Consider the following 20,104-nt stretch of genomic DNA (forward strand, 5'->3'; position numbering starts at 1 on the left):
TGTGTAGGTCTGCAGATCCTGTTGTTCCTGGGCCTCGGTCGTGGGGACAAGAGGGAGGATGTCTGGGGACTCCTGCACTACAAATTGAAGGTCAGCAACAGCAGTGGGCAAACGTCAGATCAGCGGCACTTTGCGGTTTCAGCTTCTCGCGACTCTAAATGGCACCACCGGGGTTCTCTGATACCTTAATAGACTTTCCTCGCATCTGGGGTCCAGCATTCTGTTGAGGTGATTCTGGCTTAGTAAGTCCTGATTCATGGAAGTATGGAGGATGTTCCTGGAGCTCAGGTCCGACTTAAGACACTCACTCGATTCTGGAGTTCCTCTCCGCGGCAATCGGTTCCTGCAGTAGAAGTACAGCCAGCTCCGAGAGGATTTCCACATTAGCTTGTCTTGGAGTCATTTGGTCTCACCAACCAGAGGGGAGAAGTTATCCTTTGCAGGTCTTCTCTAGTCAAGGCAAATTCGGAGCTTCAGCACTGCAGCAGGGCTTCACATTGGCAAACCAACAGTCCAGGAGTTGCAGCAGGCATCTCTTCCAAGTTCTTCTTCGGATTCCTTCGTCCAGTGGTCGACTCTGCCTTCCAAGCAAAAAGCCTCGCCTTTTATGCAGGTTTCTTCCATTCATTCGCTGCCTAACTGTCACTTGCACAGCAGGGTGGCTGTCCTCCAAGCACAGCTAGCCGGCCAATCACCTTTGGGTGCAATCCTGTAACCAAGGGGATAGGGAGTTTCGGGCACCTCCCTCACTTTCTGCCCTTGCCAGACACACTGGAGCCAGAGACCTGCTTCACCAGTGAATCCTGCCAAAGACGAAACAAACAATGGGACCAAACCTGGTTTGGCGCGCAGAGTAAATCCCAAGAAGGCCCTTTCCAACAGAAATGGCAGGGGAAAAAAATTAAAATAAAAAAAAAAAAGACTGGGAGCTTTACTGCAGCTGCAATTGCAGCCTGCGGTAGACGCACACACTGGTATAAAAAAGTAAACCACTGCCACCAGCCATTAATTGTAGAAAGGGTAACATAAAAATGTTACATTAGAAACTAGACAAAGGGGATACTAAGTAACCCCTGCAGCACCCTATTGTAAGGTAGTGTGTGCTGGGTCTAGACAGTTACAAAATGTAAGTAAAGTCAATGGGCCTCATCACGAGTTGGGTGGTAACGCTGGCGCTAATAGCGCTGGCGCTATCTGCCCTACCGCCAAACCCACCGGCGCTATTAGCGCCGGATCACGGGTTTGGTGGATTTGGAATTCCCCATTGAGCCCATTCGGGAATGCCCCATTCGGCTCAATGGGGAAATTTTGCGCTCATACCGCTAGTGGATTTCCCGCTGGTGGTATGAGCGCGAATTTTCAGCGGATTTCCCCCCTGCTAAGAGCTGGGGAGAAATCCACCAAAGCCCTGATTTGGCGGACCCTTAAATCCGGCGGTAACAAAGCTACTGCCGGATTTAAGGGTTACCGCCAAACTCGTGATGAGGCCCAATGTCACTTCACTGCTCTTGGAAACAGTAATTTCACCAAGAGAAGGTTTTTAAACCTTTGGGAAATCTAAGACTTCCCTGTGCCACTGCACTGAAGGTGCTGTGTGCCACAATGTAAAGGTGATGCCTATGGAGTTTGTCATACTCCAAAGTCAAAAGAAACAGTCCAAATCACAGTCTCACTCTCTCCAGGTTACAGATAAAAACGTCCTAAATTCCAGCAAAAAGACTGGGGGGGGAGGGGGCGATCCTCTAAAGTACAGGGGAATTAGCACATTTCTGAGAATTCTTCCCTAACAGTGGGTTACCTAATACCAAGCAGATTAGTGTTGTGTAGTCTCACCCAGTGTGACTGCACCAATTCTTACCTAACAACGTATACTCCCCAAAAGCAGTAAAATAAGAATCCCAGTCAGAGAAAAAGAATGAGCGAGTGGTAGAAAGTACCACTCAGTCAGGAGATATTGCTGTGGAGCTGTCCGTCCTGATTAAAACTGTGCTGTTGGTTAAGAGACATTGTAACGATTTTAGGGCTAGAGAAACCGGTAAAAGTTTGAGATCATTTATGTGGATCTTTCTCTGGTGGACGTTTCACCGTAATCCATGAATGGAGTACCGATGTAGGGTTGCACCCCAGCTCTCCAAAATCAAAAGAAACTGCAAATCACAGAAAAATACGAGAGCACGGGGGAAAAGGTCTCACCCTCTCCAGGTTAGAGATTAAAAGTCCTAAAGTCCAGCAAAAAGAGCTGGGGGTCTCCAAGGTACAGGGGAATTACCACATTTCTGAGAATTCTCCCTAACATTTGCTGCTGCCACCACCCCCAAGGAACAGGAGGATTTAATCCATTACTGGATGAATCGCCTTACTCCAGTCGGTCATACTTTCTGGAGAGACCAACATTTTGGTGATTACACCCTGACCCGTGTTCTATGGTAAAATCAAACCCTTGAAGGCTGATTGACCATCTCAACAATATAGGATTCTCCCCCCAACAGCGAAATTGTTGTTTTTTTGCAATTTCAATACCACAAGGTGTCGGGCTTCAAGCACCGCAAGGATCATGGACCCACACGATCACATCATCGAGGACTGTGGTTCTTGTAGGAAGATGAACCCGAAATTGCCATGGAGAGGGCTGTGAAACTCGCAGTAGCCCCCCCACCCCCCTTATCTAAATCTACGGCCTGCTTGCCGTCTGAGCTGAATACAGAGGCATATAAGTTGAGGTGCACTACGCCCCCTGTTGAAGTTTTACGAGCAGTTGGTGTTGCAATGGATGGATATCTATCTGATTAATCTGTGAAAGCAGAATCCATAGAAAGAACATTACGGTGAGTAATTTCTCCTTCCAGTACACTAAACCCACAAAGTTTTGTTATGAATAGGGTGAGGTCATATTCCTACAAGTAATATTTTAGCTTCCAAAAAAGAAAAGGACCTAGGGCAATGAAATATGCCAAGAAGCCTTTGGCTGGGATTCAGATAACAAGCAATGGAAAATCGGAGGGGTTCAATGCTACAAGCAATATGCTAGAAAACCTTTCCCTGGAAAGTTGTAGAAGTCTCTACTTAATACCAGGCATCAAATCATAAATGGCAACAATTTAACACCAAGTACATTGTCAACTTTTCTGACCCCTCAGAACATCACCCAGCGGACCCTCACAGGTGTGATCTCGTCAGTTTGATCTTGTGGCACAACAGAAAATTGTACAACTAAATTTGAAACAACTGTTGCACACCTTCTGTTATGACTTCAACAGACTACATGAGGGAACAACATGTGTGTAGTTTAGCCTTCATAGTTTGATCTCTCGCACTGTGACTTATTTTCCCTGTGTTTGTGGTTTTTTGTTTTATTCAGCACGGTTCCAGTTTAATAAGCTGAACCATAAACGAAAAATAAATGTAGGTTTTAGGTATTGATAGAGGCATACATACCTAAAGATACGAAGGGAAACAGTAACGTTCTCAAATTCTCTTGCTTTCTTGTGCCCTTTTTGAATAATGTCCTCCGGAATGTCAGCCAGCCTTGCAGCATTGAAACCATAACTTTTGGGGCATGCACCATCAATGAACTTGTACAAGAAAGTGATTGTTTCCTGGCTTGGATCTTCACATTCATTTTCAACCATGCATGCCTTTGGGGGGGAAAAAAAGAACAACCTATAAGTCATTAAGCATGAACGTCCACACACTGCAAATTAAGAAAACGGTAGTTTTGACCTTATCCTATGGTTTTTGTGAAGACTCGCTTTGTTTTTAAATCACCAATGAAGGATTGTCTCCTCACTTGGACAATCTGCTAATAAGGCCTCACGACCCCAATACTTGTTCCATCATGCAGTCAAAAGAAAAACCCAGCTGAAAAAGCAATAATGTGAAATACTGTATTGTTAGAATGAAGATCATATTGTGTCGCAGAATCAGTTTATTGAACGTGTAACGATCTAAAGGCTTGAAGCATTAAGATTGTAGAGAACTGTCTAGCCAAATAACTATCTTGGAAACCTGCAACCACAGTGCTCTCTGGTCAATTAGCTGCCCTTTCAAACCATTGTAGGAAGCCTATCATTTATTCCGATTAGCACTACAATGTGTTTGGCTGGCTTCACAAGATCAACGTGTGACGCAAAATCTATATTCCTAATGGATTGTGTCCTTCCACGGCAGCTGTATTATTTGGAAACGTTTTCACCTCGAAGGGGCGCTGTGCAGCTTCCATGAGACCCCTCGACCGTCCTCTACTACATCTACCTTGCATCAGATCCTAATGCAGACACCGCGCCTCGTGACAAGAGTTGTTCTGCATGCTCATTCGGAATAAGTCACACTGTGGGAAGAAAAACATTTTTTCAGAAATACGTACTCGCTCTGTCAGAAGGTCCTCCAGCAATGTCAAGCTTGTGATGAGACTATCAGTGATAGACCCTTAAAGGTCTGTTTGTGATGCCTTGGCTCAAGCCACAAGACAGCAGATTGCGGCTTGTGTTGGTCAACTACAACAAAGGTGCTTAATGAGAGATGGGTCAAAATTGATGCTGTCGATCATCCTCAATCTCAGGACATACCTTTGAAGAAAAGACTGAGAAAGGAGACTGATTTAGCCCATCAAACTCCGGGTCGATTTTTATCCTCCACTTCCAAGAAGAGACTAGTATGTTCTTAATTGGAGTCCTTGCTGGAAAGACGGGTAAAATACCCATTTAAATCCACCCTGGTGGAGAAATGGGAACAGTTCAGACTAAAAATGCGAGAGGTTTTTGAGAAGGCAGCCCCCTCAACCTCTTCGGAGTCCACCACGCCTCAAAGCCGCCAAGCACTATAGCAAACGCACTAAGCCTAAGTATGAAGCAGATGCCGAAGAAAGTAAAAAAAAAAAAAAAAAAAAAAACACACACCTTGTATCAACGGCCAAGGCCATTTCGAGGATGATCTGGTGCCTTCTTCAAAAGGCCAGTGTCGAAGATCCTTTGATGTAGAAATAAGTTCAGAGGTCCAGGAAAGACTTGACTGCCCTCGAGATAATGATGGATGAGGAGAGAGACCAAGCTACCTTTGGTTTCGCACCCTTAAAGCTTCCCCATCCAGACTTTATCAGAGGAGGCGATAATCTATGATTTGGCCACTGATCTCCAGGATGCAAGTGGGTTAGACACTTTTCCTGAAGTAAAGTTATACCAACAAGGATCCCCCCACCCCCCCCTCCAAACACGCACCCTAACACTGCATATAGGTCAGTTGTGGGGTAAAACACTGAAGCCCTTGGATGGGGGATCCCCTCCTACCAGAATTGTCACTGAATATGATCTGAAATTTTGGATAGGGGACGACCAAGGGAAGTCTTCCCTTGCATCCAGCCTTAAAGGACCCACTGATGGAGCTATGGCAAAAGTCCTGCTCAGCTCCAGCAGCAAGGGGTGACCATAGCAATTAGAGACCAGCGTCGTCCTATCCCAACTTCCTGCAAGGCACCCGAGTCTGGTAGTACAAGCAGCCACACGGGGACTAAATCACCAGCCTACCCTTCCTTGCCTCTGGAAAGGGACACCAAAAAGGTCAATGCCAGGGCAAAAAAAGTCGTTTACGTCAGTAAGCACGTCAGTAAAGGCTTCTTGTGAATGAACTTCATACACCCACACTTTGTGGGCTGTCACTGACCGGGATGCATAAAATATTCTGAAGGGGAAGGGTTCTTTAACATTATTACAGATGGTAAGGGGGCAATGTGCCAAGCCCTACAATCTGGTCTTTATATGACAGATTGCCTAGGCAGAGCATTGGACAACAGATCAGTGCTAAGGCACTTTTCATGCCTTTGAAAATCCGGATTCATGTCAGATGTTCATGCGCGACTATTTGACATACCCACTGATGTCCTTTGTCTTTTCGTCCCCAAAGCAGAAGATGGTCTTGAGAAATTGCAGTCTTCAAAAGCAGTAGCAACATCCATGGACGTTGCATTTCATCAACAAACCACCCCTTCAGGACCTTTGTGATGTAATACTAGGCCTTTTCACTATTATGGCTCCTTTAACCAAAAAGGGAGAAGTCATCACTATGCAAGGCAGCAGTGATCTGCAATACGTAGGGGCAGGAAAGACCATGCAGCCCTGCGCTGCTTGTCTCATCTGGTTCAGAAGTGGCACCAAAACCTCTGAATACCCCGTCGCATATCACTCCAGTGGGACAGCACTCGGTGGAACAGCTCAAGGATGCGTGGCAAAGACTGGTATTCTTTCAAGGATACTGTGTGCCCCCCCCCCCCCCGTCTGCCCATCTCCCATCTTGGGACCCCAACTCCACTGCTCCTGCAGGAGGTTGCTTTCCTGCTACCGAAAGGCACAATAGAGCCATTGCCTCAAGCGGAGGAACCAGGGGTGGAGCTCCCACTACTACTTAGTACTAAAGAATGTCTGCAACTCATCTTGGACCTGGGGCACTTTAAGAAATTCAAGATGGTAACACTTTTGCAGAGCCTCAAGGCTCTGGAGCAGTTGCTGTTATCTGATCATCTGGATGCTTCCAGGTGCTGATGCACCCCAAACACAGGATGTACCTGAAATTTGCAATTGGCAGCACAAACAGTACCAATTTCGAATACTGCCGTTCAGGCTCATTTCTGGTCTAAGGATCACCAAGTTATTGTCTGTGGTGGCAGCCACTCTAAGAAAAGAGGGAATCCATATTTTCCCTTACTAGGACAACTAGGTAATAGGAGCCACTTGCAGAATCACAGCTGCTGCTTTTTACAAAGGCAGGGCTTCTCCATAAACTTCAAGAACGAACACACCCCCCATAGATATTTTACTGTTGCTGGGCTTTATGGAATCCTGCATTTGGCTGGCGCCAGACTGAACATGCTTCTACAAGTCCTAAGTGACTGATGTGCCACTAAATACCTGGGACACGCACCTGAATGAGAAGACTATGATGCCCAGGAGAAATAAACTCCACATAAACCTTTTGGAGCGGAGGGCGATCAGACTGGTGCTGATGGCCTTTTTGATCATGACTGACAGCACACCTTTGCCATGCACTACCTCAACAAGAGAGGAGTCGTAAGGCCGATAACACTGTGCAGGGAGGCAATGGAGCTCTGGCTTTGAGCACATTACAAAGACTCTCCTTGTCAGTGATTCATCTAGCCGGGAAGAAGCCCACAATGGACACCCTGAGCAGACACGGCTCAGTCTCCAACATAAATGGGAGTAGGGCCACAATGTCCTTACAGAGATTTTTCCACCCACTCCCCTCTCTGCAGAACATCACAATTCGATGCAGCTTCAATACATTTTTTTCTGAGAGGAGCACTGGGGGGACGCGTTTGTAGTAGACTGAAGCGTTCCACTTCCATACAGGTTCCCATCAAGTCATTACAAGGTTCGGTGCACCCATGATCCTGATTGCTCTGAACAGAGCCATAACAACTCGATACCCAGACCTTGTGAACTTGGCCACCTGCTCCCCATAACCTCTTGTTCCAAAGAGAAGTGGCCCTTCTCTTACAGGAAAAGGGTCCGATTCACCCAAATGTCAGTGCTCTCAACCTCCACGCATGGCTACTGAGAGAATGAGTTATAGGGATTGGGACCACCTTGAAGAAGTCCTAGCAGTGTTTCTCTCGGTTAGTAGACCAGCAAGGAAAGCTCTTTATCAGCTGCAAAAACATCTGCTATTGGCAGCAGTAAAGACTTGGCTCCTGTCTCATGCAGCATTGCTGCAGCTCACTACTTCCGGTTGCGCGGTAGGGGCTTCCTCAGGCACTGCTCTCCATTTCTAGGTACACACCAGATTAAGGCTCCTGCTTTACAGTGCCTTTGGACATTCAATTTCTGAAGGGGCTAGTAACATCCCGTCTCATAACCCCTTTGTGTTGCCGGCATGGGATTTGATGTTGGTCTTGACGTTTCTAATGGGACCCCGTTCAAACCAATGTACTCTTGCCCACTCAGGCTCCTTTCTGGAAGACAGCCTTTCTTGTAGCAATCACTTAGACATGCAGGGTGGGTGCGCTTAAAGCGCTTTCATTCAGCCACCCTTTATCATCTTTTCTAATGACAAGGTTACACAGTTCATCAATCGTTCCTTCCTAAGGTGTCAGTTTTACTGGACAAAGAATATTCACCTATCAACCTTTTGCCCTCCTCGCTTTTCTAAGGAAGAGGAGAGGTCACATAGGTTAATCCGTTTCTATATAGCCAGGAACAAGCCACTTCGGGACAGCTTAACGATTATTTGTGGGCTAGGTTTGTCCAAAGAAGGAAAAGTCAGTAACTAAACAAACCATATTGAGATGGATAGTGTTGGCTATTTCTGAATGCTACAATATAGCACGCAAAACTAGGACCAACCACACTCCACTAGAGCAGCAGCAGCTTCGTCCACACTGCCAAGAGGAGTACCAGTTCTAAATATATGTCAGGCAGCAATATGCTTGTCCTTGCACACATTTGCAAAATAGTATTGCCTTGACACCTTAGCTGGCCAGGATCGGAAGAGCAGTCTTACAAACTGCTTTATGACAATTCCAAAGGGAGTCACTCCCTTTCCCTCCTCCTTGGAAGCTATGGGAGTCCCATGTATGCCAAGGAAACAATCCATCAGAAGAACAAATTACGTACCCACTGGTAATGTTCTTTCAGATTGTTTCCTCCACTGATTCCTCACCGTCTACCACTCAAAAAGGGCCCTTTCATTGCCATCCTGTCCATGGGGATTACTTTTATGACTACAAGATACAATTCCCCAACGCAGCCGAGTACAGGGAAAAGCAAAAGAGAAAATGAGGTCACAGGGCGATGTGCTGACAATTTATATCAACTTCACGTCTGGTCCAGATGCAGAGGACGGCCATGGGATCGCAATGCTGATGTTGCATGGCGCCCCCCTGGTGGCTAATAGATTGCCAAAGAATGCTGCCACTAAAATTATATCTCAAAAGGTGAGGAATTTGGGGGAGGAATTCACATCAGAAAGAACATTACCAGGGGTAAGTAATTGATCTTTCAGGTGCATTTTTAAACTAGATACGGAAGGGGCTGCTGTAAGGGTCACACAAAAATGCATAGTAGTTGGGTGTGAAAAAAATGTGGTAGGTCAACAATTACTGTGTGAACCAAACATATGCAATCAAATCACTTAACAACCGTGGCAAAAGAAATATTATAGTAAATGAGATGACATTATAGCAGTACTGCTCATAGTCGTTTGAGTGAAATTGACCTCCATCAATCCTAAAGCTTGATGTAGGCATCCATGGCGTATCCTAGCGGTAAGCATCAACACGAAGCAGTATATTAGGACCTCTAAAAGATGTTCTGCCCCCCGAGCCGGCACCCCTTGAATGGGTGTCAAGCACCTACAGGGCTACATAATTTACATCTCGTAGCAAGTTTAAACTTGGTAAGCCATGGTCCAGGAGAAGGTGGTATTTTATTTTCAAATCTAGTGGTTTGATGGCTGTCGATGTGTTTCAGGGACACGTCACACCACTAGTTTTCTGCCCCAAACCATGGGACAGAATCTGCTCTTTAATTTAGGGGATGATATTCTGTTAGACTGTAGAGTTATCGTTCCCTACCTTTTAGTAGAAAAATGGTCCACTTCTACTAAAATGCCACTCATGCACAGTACCACTTAGCAGCCATCCAGAGCAGAGCCACAAAGCAATACATTATGGGGATGCAAGTTAGCAGGAAACATTGTTTTTTGCACCATATAAGGACATTGACATTGCCTTATAGGGTAGGGCTATTTAAGACATAGCTTATCAACCCAAGACTGACAGTTGTCAAGGATGCAAAAACCAAACGTGTTTCACCACTCATTGGGGGATCGTTAATGTAGTGTAATGGCATCCTTCATTGGAGCATTAGGGCAGGTTTACCATCAATATTGAGGTGGGATTTAAAAAAACCTCTTACCTATAATGTAATAATAAAATGGGCCCTAATTCTCCAATCAAGGATGTCAACCTACACTGCACTGTCTATCCCCAATGAGGGCGAAACGCTTATGTGGTTGGGACGGATCCAGTCAACACCACCACATTTTTCTCAGAGAAGTTGGGTTTATGCATGGGGTAAATGGGTGGTTGGGAGACTTAGGGCCTGATTCGCAGAACGTTTTCCTGTGGGATTCCACCATTATAAAACTTCTGTTAATCAGGCCCTTACTCTTCACATTTCTGAACTTAATCGCTTGAAATTATAATGAGTTATTTATAATGCACTTAATACTCGGAGGTATCCAAGCGCGGACCCGGGGAAATCGGACCTGTGTTGCCCAGCATCATCTTGCTTCCAATGTGAGTGCATTGCCCCTGAGCTATCCTCCCAAGACAAAGAGGTTGCAGGACTTAGTCTCGACTAAGGGGTTGGAAGCACAGAATTGGGCTTACTAAACATGTTTCTCCATCTATGAAACTGCATGTAAAATAACAAATAAAACATTAAAGCGTGGGTCCTACAATAGACGCTTGTTCTGGTGTCCACACCCCAACGTTTTCACCTGCCTAGGCCAATTATTTTTCAGTAGTATTTGGGTCGAAATGGTTAACTTTTTGAGTTATCAAGTTAGCTTTTTTGGTCCCAGTCTGGCCAAGGAGAAACCGTTCCAACGCAAGGCCTTTGTACTATAAAGCTAGGGACATGCACAATGCGGTATACACCAAGTCCACCACTGGAATCTCTGGAGATTAGAACCACTGAAATAACCAAGTATTTTGAAGGTTATCTGGTTCTCCTTTGCCACCAAAAACCTTTAATTAATTTGCATTTATTCATGAGCTGTGCATAATCTTGCCCACTTCCATTTACTGTTTGTCCATGACCATTTTTGGGGGAAAGATACCGATGTTTCCGTTCACTAAACCCAAATCCTTTTCAGATTTACTTTGCCATCACTTGCAATGAAAAATATATATATATATATATATAACAATGCGTTACTTACCGTAAAAGCATTTCTGATGGTTGTATCTGCTTAGATTCACATGCTGTGCATAGGTCCGACATCCAGTGGTCACTGCGGAGTATTGCATTTTGTTTTTCGTAGTCGAAAAGTGGACGTCGACAAGGCGTGTCTGTAACACTATCCCTATAGTGACGTGCGTTGTACCCACAATCCCTCACGCGTCGAGGTCCCTCTGTTTGTATTTTTCTGCCCTGAGGGAGCCTTCTAGACGTGAGTGAGTACAGAAAAGAGAGAAATATAGTAGAGGATGTCTATGTTCCTTCCATCCGAGCGGGGAGGAAGGGCGGGCGCATGTGAATCTAAGCAGATACAACCATCAGAAATGCTTTTACGGTAAGTAACGCATTGTCTTCTGATGTTTGTTAATCTGCTTAGAATCACATGCTGTGCATAGACTAGCGAGCAGTACCCGGAGTTGGCGGTGGGTTATGAGAAGGAACAGTAGAGAAAAGATGTCTTAATACTGCCTGCCCCACCTGGGAGTCAGATCTAGAGTGTGCATCTGGACAGTAGTGTTTTGTAAAGGTGTGCACAGAACTCCAGGTAGCCGCTTTGCAGATGGACTCAAGGGGAACATTTGCAATGAATGCTATGGAAGCCCCCCGCGCCTCGAGTGGAATGTGCTCTTGGCTTGAAGGGTAGTTCTCTCTTAGCAAGAGTGTAACAGAGAGTGATGCATTGTACAATCCATCTAGATATAGTGGACTTAGAGACGGCATCTCCTCCTCTTCCTGCTGCCACCGAGACAAAGAACTGATTAGTTTTCCTCAGTGATCTGGTTCTTTTCATGTAGAACATGACAGCTCTGCGTACATCTAGTGTATGCAGACTTTTTTCTCCCAAGCTGGAAGGGTTTTGAAAGAACGTTGGTAGTTCTATAGATTGGTTTACATGAAATTTCGAGATGAATTTTGGTGCAAACCTTGGGTGTGTGCGAAGAACCACCTTATCCTTGTGAACTGATACGAAGGGGTCTAGTACAGAAAGAGCCTGTAGTTCACTTACTCTCCTAATGGAGGTGATAGCTATTAGGAAAGCAGTCTTAAGAGTGAGGTCTTTAAGAGTTGCCTTGTGCATGGGTTCGAAAGGAGTGCCCATGAGTCTAGAAAGTACCACGTTTAAGTCCCATCCGGGAGCTGGGTTAGCTATCGGGGGGTGTATTCTCTTTACCCCTTCCATAAAGGCCTTGATAACTGGTATCTTCCACCACGACACTTTAAGTTGGGAAGTGGTGTATGCAGAAAGTGCCGCTAGGTGGACTTTAATGGAATTAAACACTACACCTGAATCCAGTAAATGGGTCAAGTACAGAATAATGTTAGTGGCAGAGCAGTCAACCGGGTTGATGTTCTTACTTCTACACCAGATGACAAATCTTTTCAACTTGCTAGAATAGCAGTGGCGAGTATTAGGTTTTCTGGCTTCCCTGAGGATGTCCATACATCTCTGAGGGAGATGTAAATGTCCAAATTCTATGATCTCAGGAGCCAAGCTGCTAAGTTCATGGTCTGAGGGCATGGATGCAGTGTCCTGCCCTTGTCTTGTGACAGCATGTTGTACGGGCAGGGAAGTTTCATTGGGGGAGATAGGGACATCTCCATCAAGTGAGCGAACCATGGCTGCCGGGCCCACATTGGGGCTACTAGTATCATGGTAACCTGCTCTTGGTGCATCTTGTGCACCACTTTGTTGAGGAGGGGAGTCGGGGGAAAGGCGTAAACAAATTTCCCTGACCATTGAATCAACAGACCGTTCCCCTTGGACTGGTTCTGGGGGTACCTGGAGGCGTAACTTTGGCATTGTGAGTTCTCCAGGGTTGCGAACAGGTCTATTTCCGGGAAACCCCATTGCGTGAAGACGTCTGAGACGATGTTTTCGTGTAATTGCCATTCGTACTCTTTGGGTAGGGGGAAGTCTCTGCTGAGTTTGTCTGCTAGCAGATTGAGTTCCCCTAGTACATGTTGTGATAGTAGGAACATGTTGTGTTTGAGAGCCCACTTCCATATATTCTGGGACAGCTTGGACAGTCCTGGAGAGTGAGTGCCCCCTTGCTTGTTGAGATAGTGCATGGCTGTGGTGCTGTCTGTGAGGACCATCACTGTCTTTCCTTGTAAGTGTTCCTGAAAGGCTTTCAGTGCTTTGAACACTGCTAATAGTTCCAGCAGGTTTATATGCTTGGATGCTAAGCTCGGAGTCCACACTCCGTGAGCAGTCTGATGGGATAGGTGAGCCCCCCCATCCTGTAAGGGATGCGTCTGTGGTTAGAGTGGCTTCCACTGCGGGTGTGGCAAAAGTTTTCCCTAATAACAGGTTTTCCTTTGTCCACCACCGTAGCGAGAGAACCAAGGCCTGCGAGACCACCACCAGATCGTCCCATTGTCCGCTGGCCTGACACCACTGGCTGTAGAGCCACTCTTGCATTGGGCGCATGCGCAGGCGCGCGTGAGGTATCAAATAAATACATGACGCCATCATCCCTAGCAAGCGCATTGCTTTGCGTACCGTCACCTCTCGACCTGCCACATATTGGGGGATCTGAAACAGCATGTTTTGGACCCTCTCGTTGGAGGGGAAGACGAGGCCGTCCTTTGTTCGAATTAGAGCCCCTAGGAATTGTTTGATTTGGCTGGGGTCTAAGCTGGACTTCTTTTCGTTGATGGAGAAGCCCAGTTGGGACAAAAGGTCTACGGTCCTTTGGGTATTGGAGAAGCATGTTTCGTAAGAATCCCCTGTTATGAGCCAGTCGTCGAGGTACGGGTAAACCGGGATGGATAATCTGCGCAGGTGGGCCGCTGCCACTGCCAGTACTTTCGTAAATACCCTTGGTGCAGATGCTATCCCGAAGGGTAGTACTCTGAACTGATAGTGTTTGTTCTCTATCCTGAACCTGAGGTATTTTCTGTGCGCTGGCAACATTAAAATATGAAAGTATGCATCTTTCATGTCTAGTGTTGTCATGTAATCCCCCTGTGATAACAGTGGGATTACTTCCTGCAAGGTCACCATACGAAACTTTTGGGGTTTGACAAAGTTGTTCGCTGGGCGCAGATCTAATACAGGGCGCATGGTTAAGTCCTTTTTGGGTACAAGGAAGTACACTGAATAAATACCTTCTGTTACCTGAGATAGGGGGACAGCCTCTATAGCTTCTTTTTTCAGTAGCTCTTCTACTTCTTGAAGAAGAATAGTGAGGTGTTCCGGTGTCATGCGTCGGTTCCGTGGGGGTCTGTATTTCGGGGAACCGTTGAATTCGATGCAGTATCCGTGGGCTATGGTGGATAATACCCAGCGGTCTGACGTTATTCCCTCCCATGCTGAAAGGAACGATGTTAGCCGGCCCCCGACCGGTGTTGCATGGGAGGGGACCCGAATCTTTGGGTCATTTGTTGGGATTGGGCGTGGGGCCTTTTGGACTGGAGCCGCGCCCTCTTCCTTTGCCACGACGTTGGCCTCTGACTGAACTGGGTGCTTTGGTTAGAGGGCCAGTTGGTAGCAGAGTAAAATTGTTGTTGGCTTTGCTGCTGGCGTTGGCCATGAAAGGAGTGTCTATTGCCATAGCTGCGTCTGTTAGGTGGCCTAGAAATTTGGTCAAGAGTCTTGATGGTATCAAACTCCTTCTTTGCATGTTCTAGGGCCTCATCAACTGCTTTCCCAAACAGATGTGTTTGCTCTATGGGCTTATTTATTAGGGAAGCCCGGGTTTCTGGCTTAAATCCCGAATTGCGCAGCCAGACATGGCGTTTGAGAAGTATTCCCTGAACCAGGGAGCGGCCAGCTGTCTCTGCGGCATCTAAGGAGTTCTTTACGATGCCCTGGTTTACAAGAGTTCCCTCTGATATAGTAGCCAACAGGCGTGAACGCAGGGGTTCTGGTGCGTCCTCTGCTTCGCTGCGCAGCTTGCTCCACTGTGCATCTGCGTAGCTAGCTAGTAGGGAATTGTTATTCGCGATCCTGGTTGAGAAGGCGGCGGAGGTCGTGATTCTCTTCCCAAGTGCATAGAGCTTTTTGCCCTCTTTGTCAGGTGGTGCCTCACTAGTAGATAGTGGTACCCCCGCTCTCTTTCTTGTGTTAGTCACTACCAGAGAGTCCGGAATAGAATGTCCCCTGATGTACAAAGGGTCAGAAGACGAAGGGCTGAAGAGCTTTTCTATCCGAGGGTTGACCCCTCTGACTAAGGCCGGATTGGAAAGGGAAGGAGTTATTCTTCTCTTTATAGAAGCCAGGAGCGGAATGGACTGGCTGACTGGGGCTTTTTCTTTAATAACTTTTTCTACAAAGTCTATGTCCGGAAGAGTCTCCCCTGTGTCTATTTCAAAATGCGCTGCTGCCTTGCGCAATAGTGCATTAAGTGAAGGCTGGTCATCTATGGGGGAGGTGTTCCCAATAGGTGAGTCCTTGGGAGGAGAAGGATGAAAGACATCAGGGTCTGAGTGCACTGATGGGGATTGCCAAGGCTGCACTGATGGGGAGTGCCAGGGCTGTGAGGTAGCTGTATCTTCTTCAAAAGCTCCTGCGCTAGTGTAAGGGTCTTCCTCAAACCTCTCCTCCTCAAGTTCTTCCTCTCCACCTAAACACTCCTCATCTTCCTGGAGGTAATGCTCCTCTTCAGTGAGGTCATATGCATCTGTAGAAGGGGGAAACAGCCTAGGAATCTTGACCCTAGGGTCATCCTGGGTCCATTCTCTTGGTCTTTTGGGTGTGGGTGGGTTTTGGCTACCCAAAAACCTCTCCATCTTTTCCATACAAGAATGGAGTCTTTCCAGGGTCTCATGGGGAACCCCTGAATAGTCTAGAGGGGGGAAATCAGTGTTTTCACCTTCAAAATGCTTCGAACGCTCCCACAACGTTGACGAAAGGTTTCCGTCGCCCTCAGAAAAGCCCTCCGGTAGTTCAGAAGTGCCTTTAGATGGATGGGGCAGTTCCTGGCTACTCTTGTGCTTTTTCGGCGTTTCTATTTCCTTGGGTGCGGTATTCGACGTCTGTTTCGTCGTCCGCTTACGTTTGTCCTCGGAAACAATTCTCGCCAGACTCTCGACGACGAGTTCGTCAGTCGAGGGTTCTGGAGTCGGCGTTGCCTGCGTTGCGCGTTGTTTTTCGACGGCCGCTCTATGGAGCGTTACGTCGGAGGTTTTTGAGGTAGCGCCCGTATTAGATGAAAGCCTAATCGCTGGTCGCGGCTGCGTTTGCGGGTGGGGCTTGAGACCCTTGCGGTCTGAGGTCGACGCCGGAGTGCCCTGCGTCCCCTTCGGCGCTGGTGGATCCTTCGTCCTGGACGAAGAAGAGCCGTGGGTTGTGTGCTTAGGCCTATGGGGTCTGTGTGCGTCCTTGTCGCCGGGGTGTTCATCCCCATAAGCAGGGCGTGAGCCGAGCCCGTCGGGGCCGGGGACGGACGTCGAGGAGCGCGAGCGCTCCTTCTGGGGGTTAATGACTTCCGTAACGGACATCGAGTTATCACCCTCCTCGTCACTTTCTGTAACAGCGGCGGCGGGTGAGGAAACTGACTTCGACATAGCGTAGTCTGCCCACCTCTTAACTTTCCGTTCTTTAAGAGTTCTTAGTTTCAAGAGTATACAGGCCGCGCAGCTGTCCTCTTTATGATCGAGGGGCAAGCAACGATTACAGAGCTTGTGTTTGTCCTTCCAAGTGTATTTGCCCCTACAGCGTGGGCAAAACTTAAAAGGTGTCCTCTCCATAGCTGAGGCAATAAAAACTGGTGATAACAACCCCAAGGGAAAGATAGGGGAGAAAGAAAGACATTCTCGACGAGAAGGTAAAAGTTTGAAACCCCCACTCTCCCTACTGTATGTTGGCCGGCGAGGCCTGGCCACGTGTTCGGCAGCGCCGAAGGATCTCCTCCGTCTCTTCTCCTCCGTCGAAAACTTGCTCGGCGGAGAAACAGCTTCACAGCTAACGTCGAGGGGAGGGATCTTTAACAATAAGTATATATTAAGGACCGAGGTCCGTAGTAATTGTTTAGCAATGTCTCTCTAGGAGCTCCGCGTAAGGCGACCATAAGCTGGGCGGAAAAAAACAATCTGAGGGACCTCGACGCGTGAGGGATTGTGGGTACAACGCACGTCACTATAGGGATAGTGTTACAGACACGCCTTGTCGACGTCCCCTTTTCGACTACGAAAAACAAAATGCAATACTCCGCAGTGACCACTGGATGTCGGTCCTATGCACAGCATGTGATTCTAAGCAGATTAACAAACATCAGAAATATAGATATATATTACTCACCGTAATTGTATTTCTGATGCTTGTATCTGCTTAGATTCACATGCTGTGCACAGGCCGACATCTAGTGGAAGCTGCGGAGTATTACAGTTTGTTCTTCGAAACTCGAAAATGGGCGTCGACACAGGGCGTGCCAGTAATACTATCCCTAGTATGCCGTCCACTGTACCCATGATCCCTCACGCGTGTAGGACCCTCAGATTGTATTTTATCTGACATGAGGTAGCATGAGGAGTAGCACGAGTACAGATTATCCAAGCAGATAAGAGAAGACTACAAGCATCCATGCGCCGTCTCTCAGAGGGGAGGAAGGGCAGGCGCATGTGAATCTAAGCAGATACAAGCATTAGAAATACGATTACGGTGAGTGATGTATCCCTTCTGAGGCTTGTGGAATTTGCTTAGATAACATGCTGTGCATAGATTAGCGAGCAGTGTTAGAAGAAGGAGGTGGGATGTGAGAAGGGTCATGAGCAAATAAATGTCTTAGAACCGCTTGTCCCACTTGAGCATCTGTCTTGGAATGAGCATCAATGCAGTAGTGCTGAGTAAAAGTGTGAATAGAGCTCCATGTAACTGCTTTGCAAATGGTGTCAAGGGGTACATTTGCAATGAAAGCCAGAGTGGCCCCAATGCCTCTTGTAGAGTGGGCTCAAGGCGTAAAAGGCAGAGTCTTTTCCGAAAGGGAGTAACATAGCTGGATACAATTGACTATCCACTTGGAGATGGCACCTTTAGAGACTCAATCTCCTTCTCTGCCTGTAGCTACGGAGACAAACAGTTGGTCTGTTTTTCTTAGCGGCCTGGTCTTGTCTACATAGTAGAGGACCGCTCTTCGCACATCTAGAGTGTATTTTCACCTCAGCAGAGCTTTTGGGTTCTTGGAAGGCCGGAAGCTCAATGGACTGGTTAAACGTGGAATTTAGAAATTAATTTAGGTGAGAAACTACGGTGTGTTCGAAGAACCAGTTCATCCTTATGAACAGTAAAGAAAGGATCCTGCACTGACAGAGCCTGAATTTCACTGACCCTTCTTATGGATGTAATGGCTACTAAGAAGGCAGTTTTATAGGTCAGGTGTTTGAGACTGGCTTTATGCATGGGTTCAACGGGTGGGCCCATGAGCTTCGCAAGCACCACATTAAGGTCTCATCCAGGTGGTGGGTTTGAAATTGGAGGGTGGAGTCTCTTTACCCCTTCCATGAAGGCTTTAACCACTGGTACCTTCCACCACGAAACCTTGTTGTGGGAGGTGGTGTAGGCTGACAGCGCCGCCAGGTGTACCTTGAGTGAGTTAAATACCAACCCTGCATCCAGCAGGTGGAGCATGTGTGTTACAATATTGGAAGGAGTGCAATCAACCGGGTTGATTTGCTTATTCTGGCACCAGATAACAAATCTTTCCATTTGTCAAAGTAACAGTGCCTCGTGTTAGGTTTCCTAGATTCTTTTAGGATGTCCATACATCTCTGTGGTAAGTTGAGATGTCTAAACTCTATGACTTCAGGAGCTATGCTGCCAGGTTCATTGAGCTGGGTTGAGGATGCACTGTTTGACCTTGGTGCTGGGACAGTAGGATGTACCAGCACGGGAGTCTGATGGGTTTGCACACCGCAAGTCTGTGTAGGTGTGGGAACCACAGTTGCCTCGCCCACATGGGAGCAACTAGGATGAGCGTCATCGATTCCCTGTGCATCTGGTTGACCACCTTCCTCATGAGGGGTTGGTGGAAAAGCATAGTCAAACATTCCTGACCAGTTCATCCACAGGGCGTTCCCCTTGGAGTCTGGCTGAGGGAACCTGGATGCGAATCCTGGGCATTGCCTGTTTTCACTTGTGGCGAATAGGTCTGTAGTGGGGAAACCCCACTGTGAGAAGATGTCTTCTACAACTTCTGAGTAGACACCATTCGTGTTCTTCTGGGAGGGTATCTCTGCTCAAAGCGTCCGTTGGCGAATTGAGATCCCCTGGAACATGTTTGAGATGACAGGTAAATGTTCCGTCTGAGTGCCCATATCCAAATTTTCTGGGCAAGCTTGGACAGATTTGGCGAACAAGTCCCTCCCTGTTTGTTTAGGTCAAACATCGCTGTTGTGCTGTCCGTCAGGATCTGCACTGACAGGTTCAACAAGTGGGGCTTGAAGCACTCTGAATACTGCTAGAAGCTCTAGCAGATTGATAAGATTCTTGGCTACTGCGTGAGACCAGAGGTGTGCTCCCCACTCTGACAGGGATGCATCTGTTGTGACTACAGCCTGTACTTCTGGATCGTAAAAGGGTTTCCCCTTTGACAGGTTCTCTCTTGTCCACCAGTGAAGACTTTGTACAAGTGTTGGCTAAACGACCACTAGATCATCCCACTGACCACTTGCCTGAGACCACTGTTTCGCCAACCATTCTTACATGGGTCGCATGCTCAGGCGCGCGTGGGGGACCAGGTAAATACACAACGCCATCATGCCTAGCAAACGCATCGCTTTGCGCACCCTTATCTGGCGACCAGGCTGGTATAGAGGAATCTGCAGTAGTAGATTCCGAATTCTTTCCTCTGAGGGGAAAGCCCAACCCCTCTTGAGTGTTTAAGACGGCTCCTAGGAACTGTTTGGAGGTGCTTGGCACCAGACTTGATTTTTTCTCGTTTATGGAAAAACCCAATTCGAAGAGGTCGATCATTCTTTGAATGTTTGATCTGCAAATTACTGGGGTCTCACCTGTGATGAGCCAGTCGTCCAGGTAAGGGTACACTGGGATTGCCTCCCTGCACAGGTGTGCCGCTGCCACCGCCAGTACCTTGGTGAATACCCTTGGAGCCGAGGCTATACCGAAGGGCAGCACCTTGAACTGGTAGTGCTGACTGTCCACCTTGAAGCGCAAGAATCTTCTGTACGCTGGT

General features: G+C 47.2%; 1 protein-coding gene across 2 annotated transcripts in view; it reads right to left on the reverse strand.

Moving 5' to 3' along the window:
• MSH6 (mutS homolog 6) overlaps window positions 1-20,104 on the reverse strand; it is a 687,900-nt gene that overhangs the window by 9,962 nt on the left and 657,834 nt on the right. For both annotated transcript variants that reach the window (XM_069608414.1, XM_069608413.1), the window contains exon 9: window positions 3,436-3,635. In XM_069608414.1, coding sequence (XP_069464515.1) covers window positions 3,436-3,635 — 200 coding nt within the window. The remainder of the gene's footprint in view (window positions 1-3,435; window positions 3,636-20,104) is intronic.

The sequence above is a fragment of the Ambystoma mexicanum genome, chromosome 4q (assembly GCF_040938575.1).
Source record: "Ambystoma mexicanum isolate Mex_15411 chromosome 4q, UKY_AmexF1_1, whole genome shotgun sequence".
NCBI lineage: Eukaryota > Metazoa > Chordata > Amphibia > Caudata > Ambystomatidae > Ambystoma > Ambystoma mexicanum.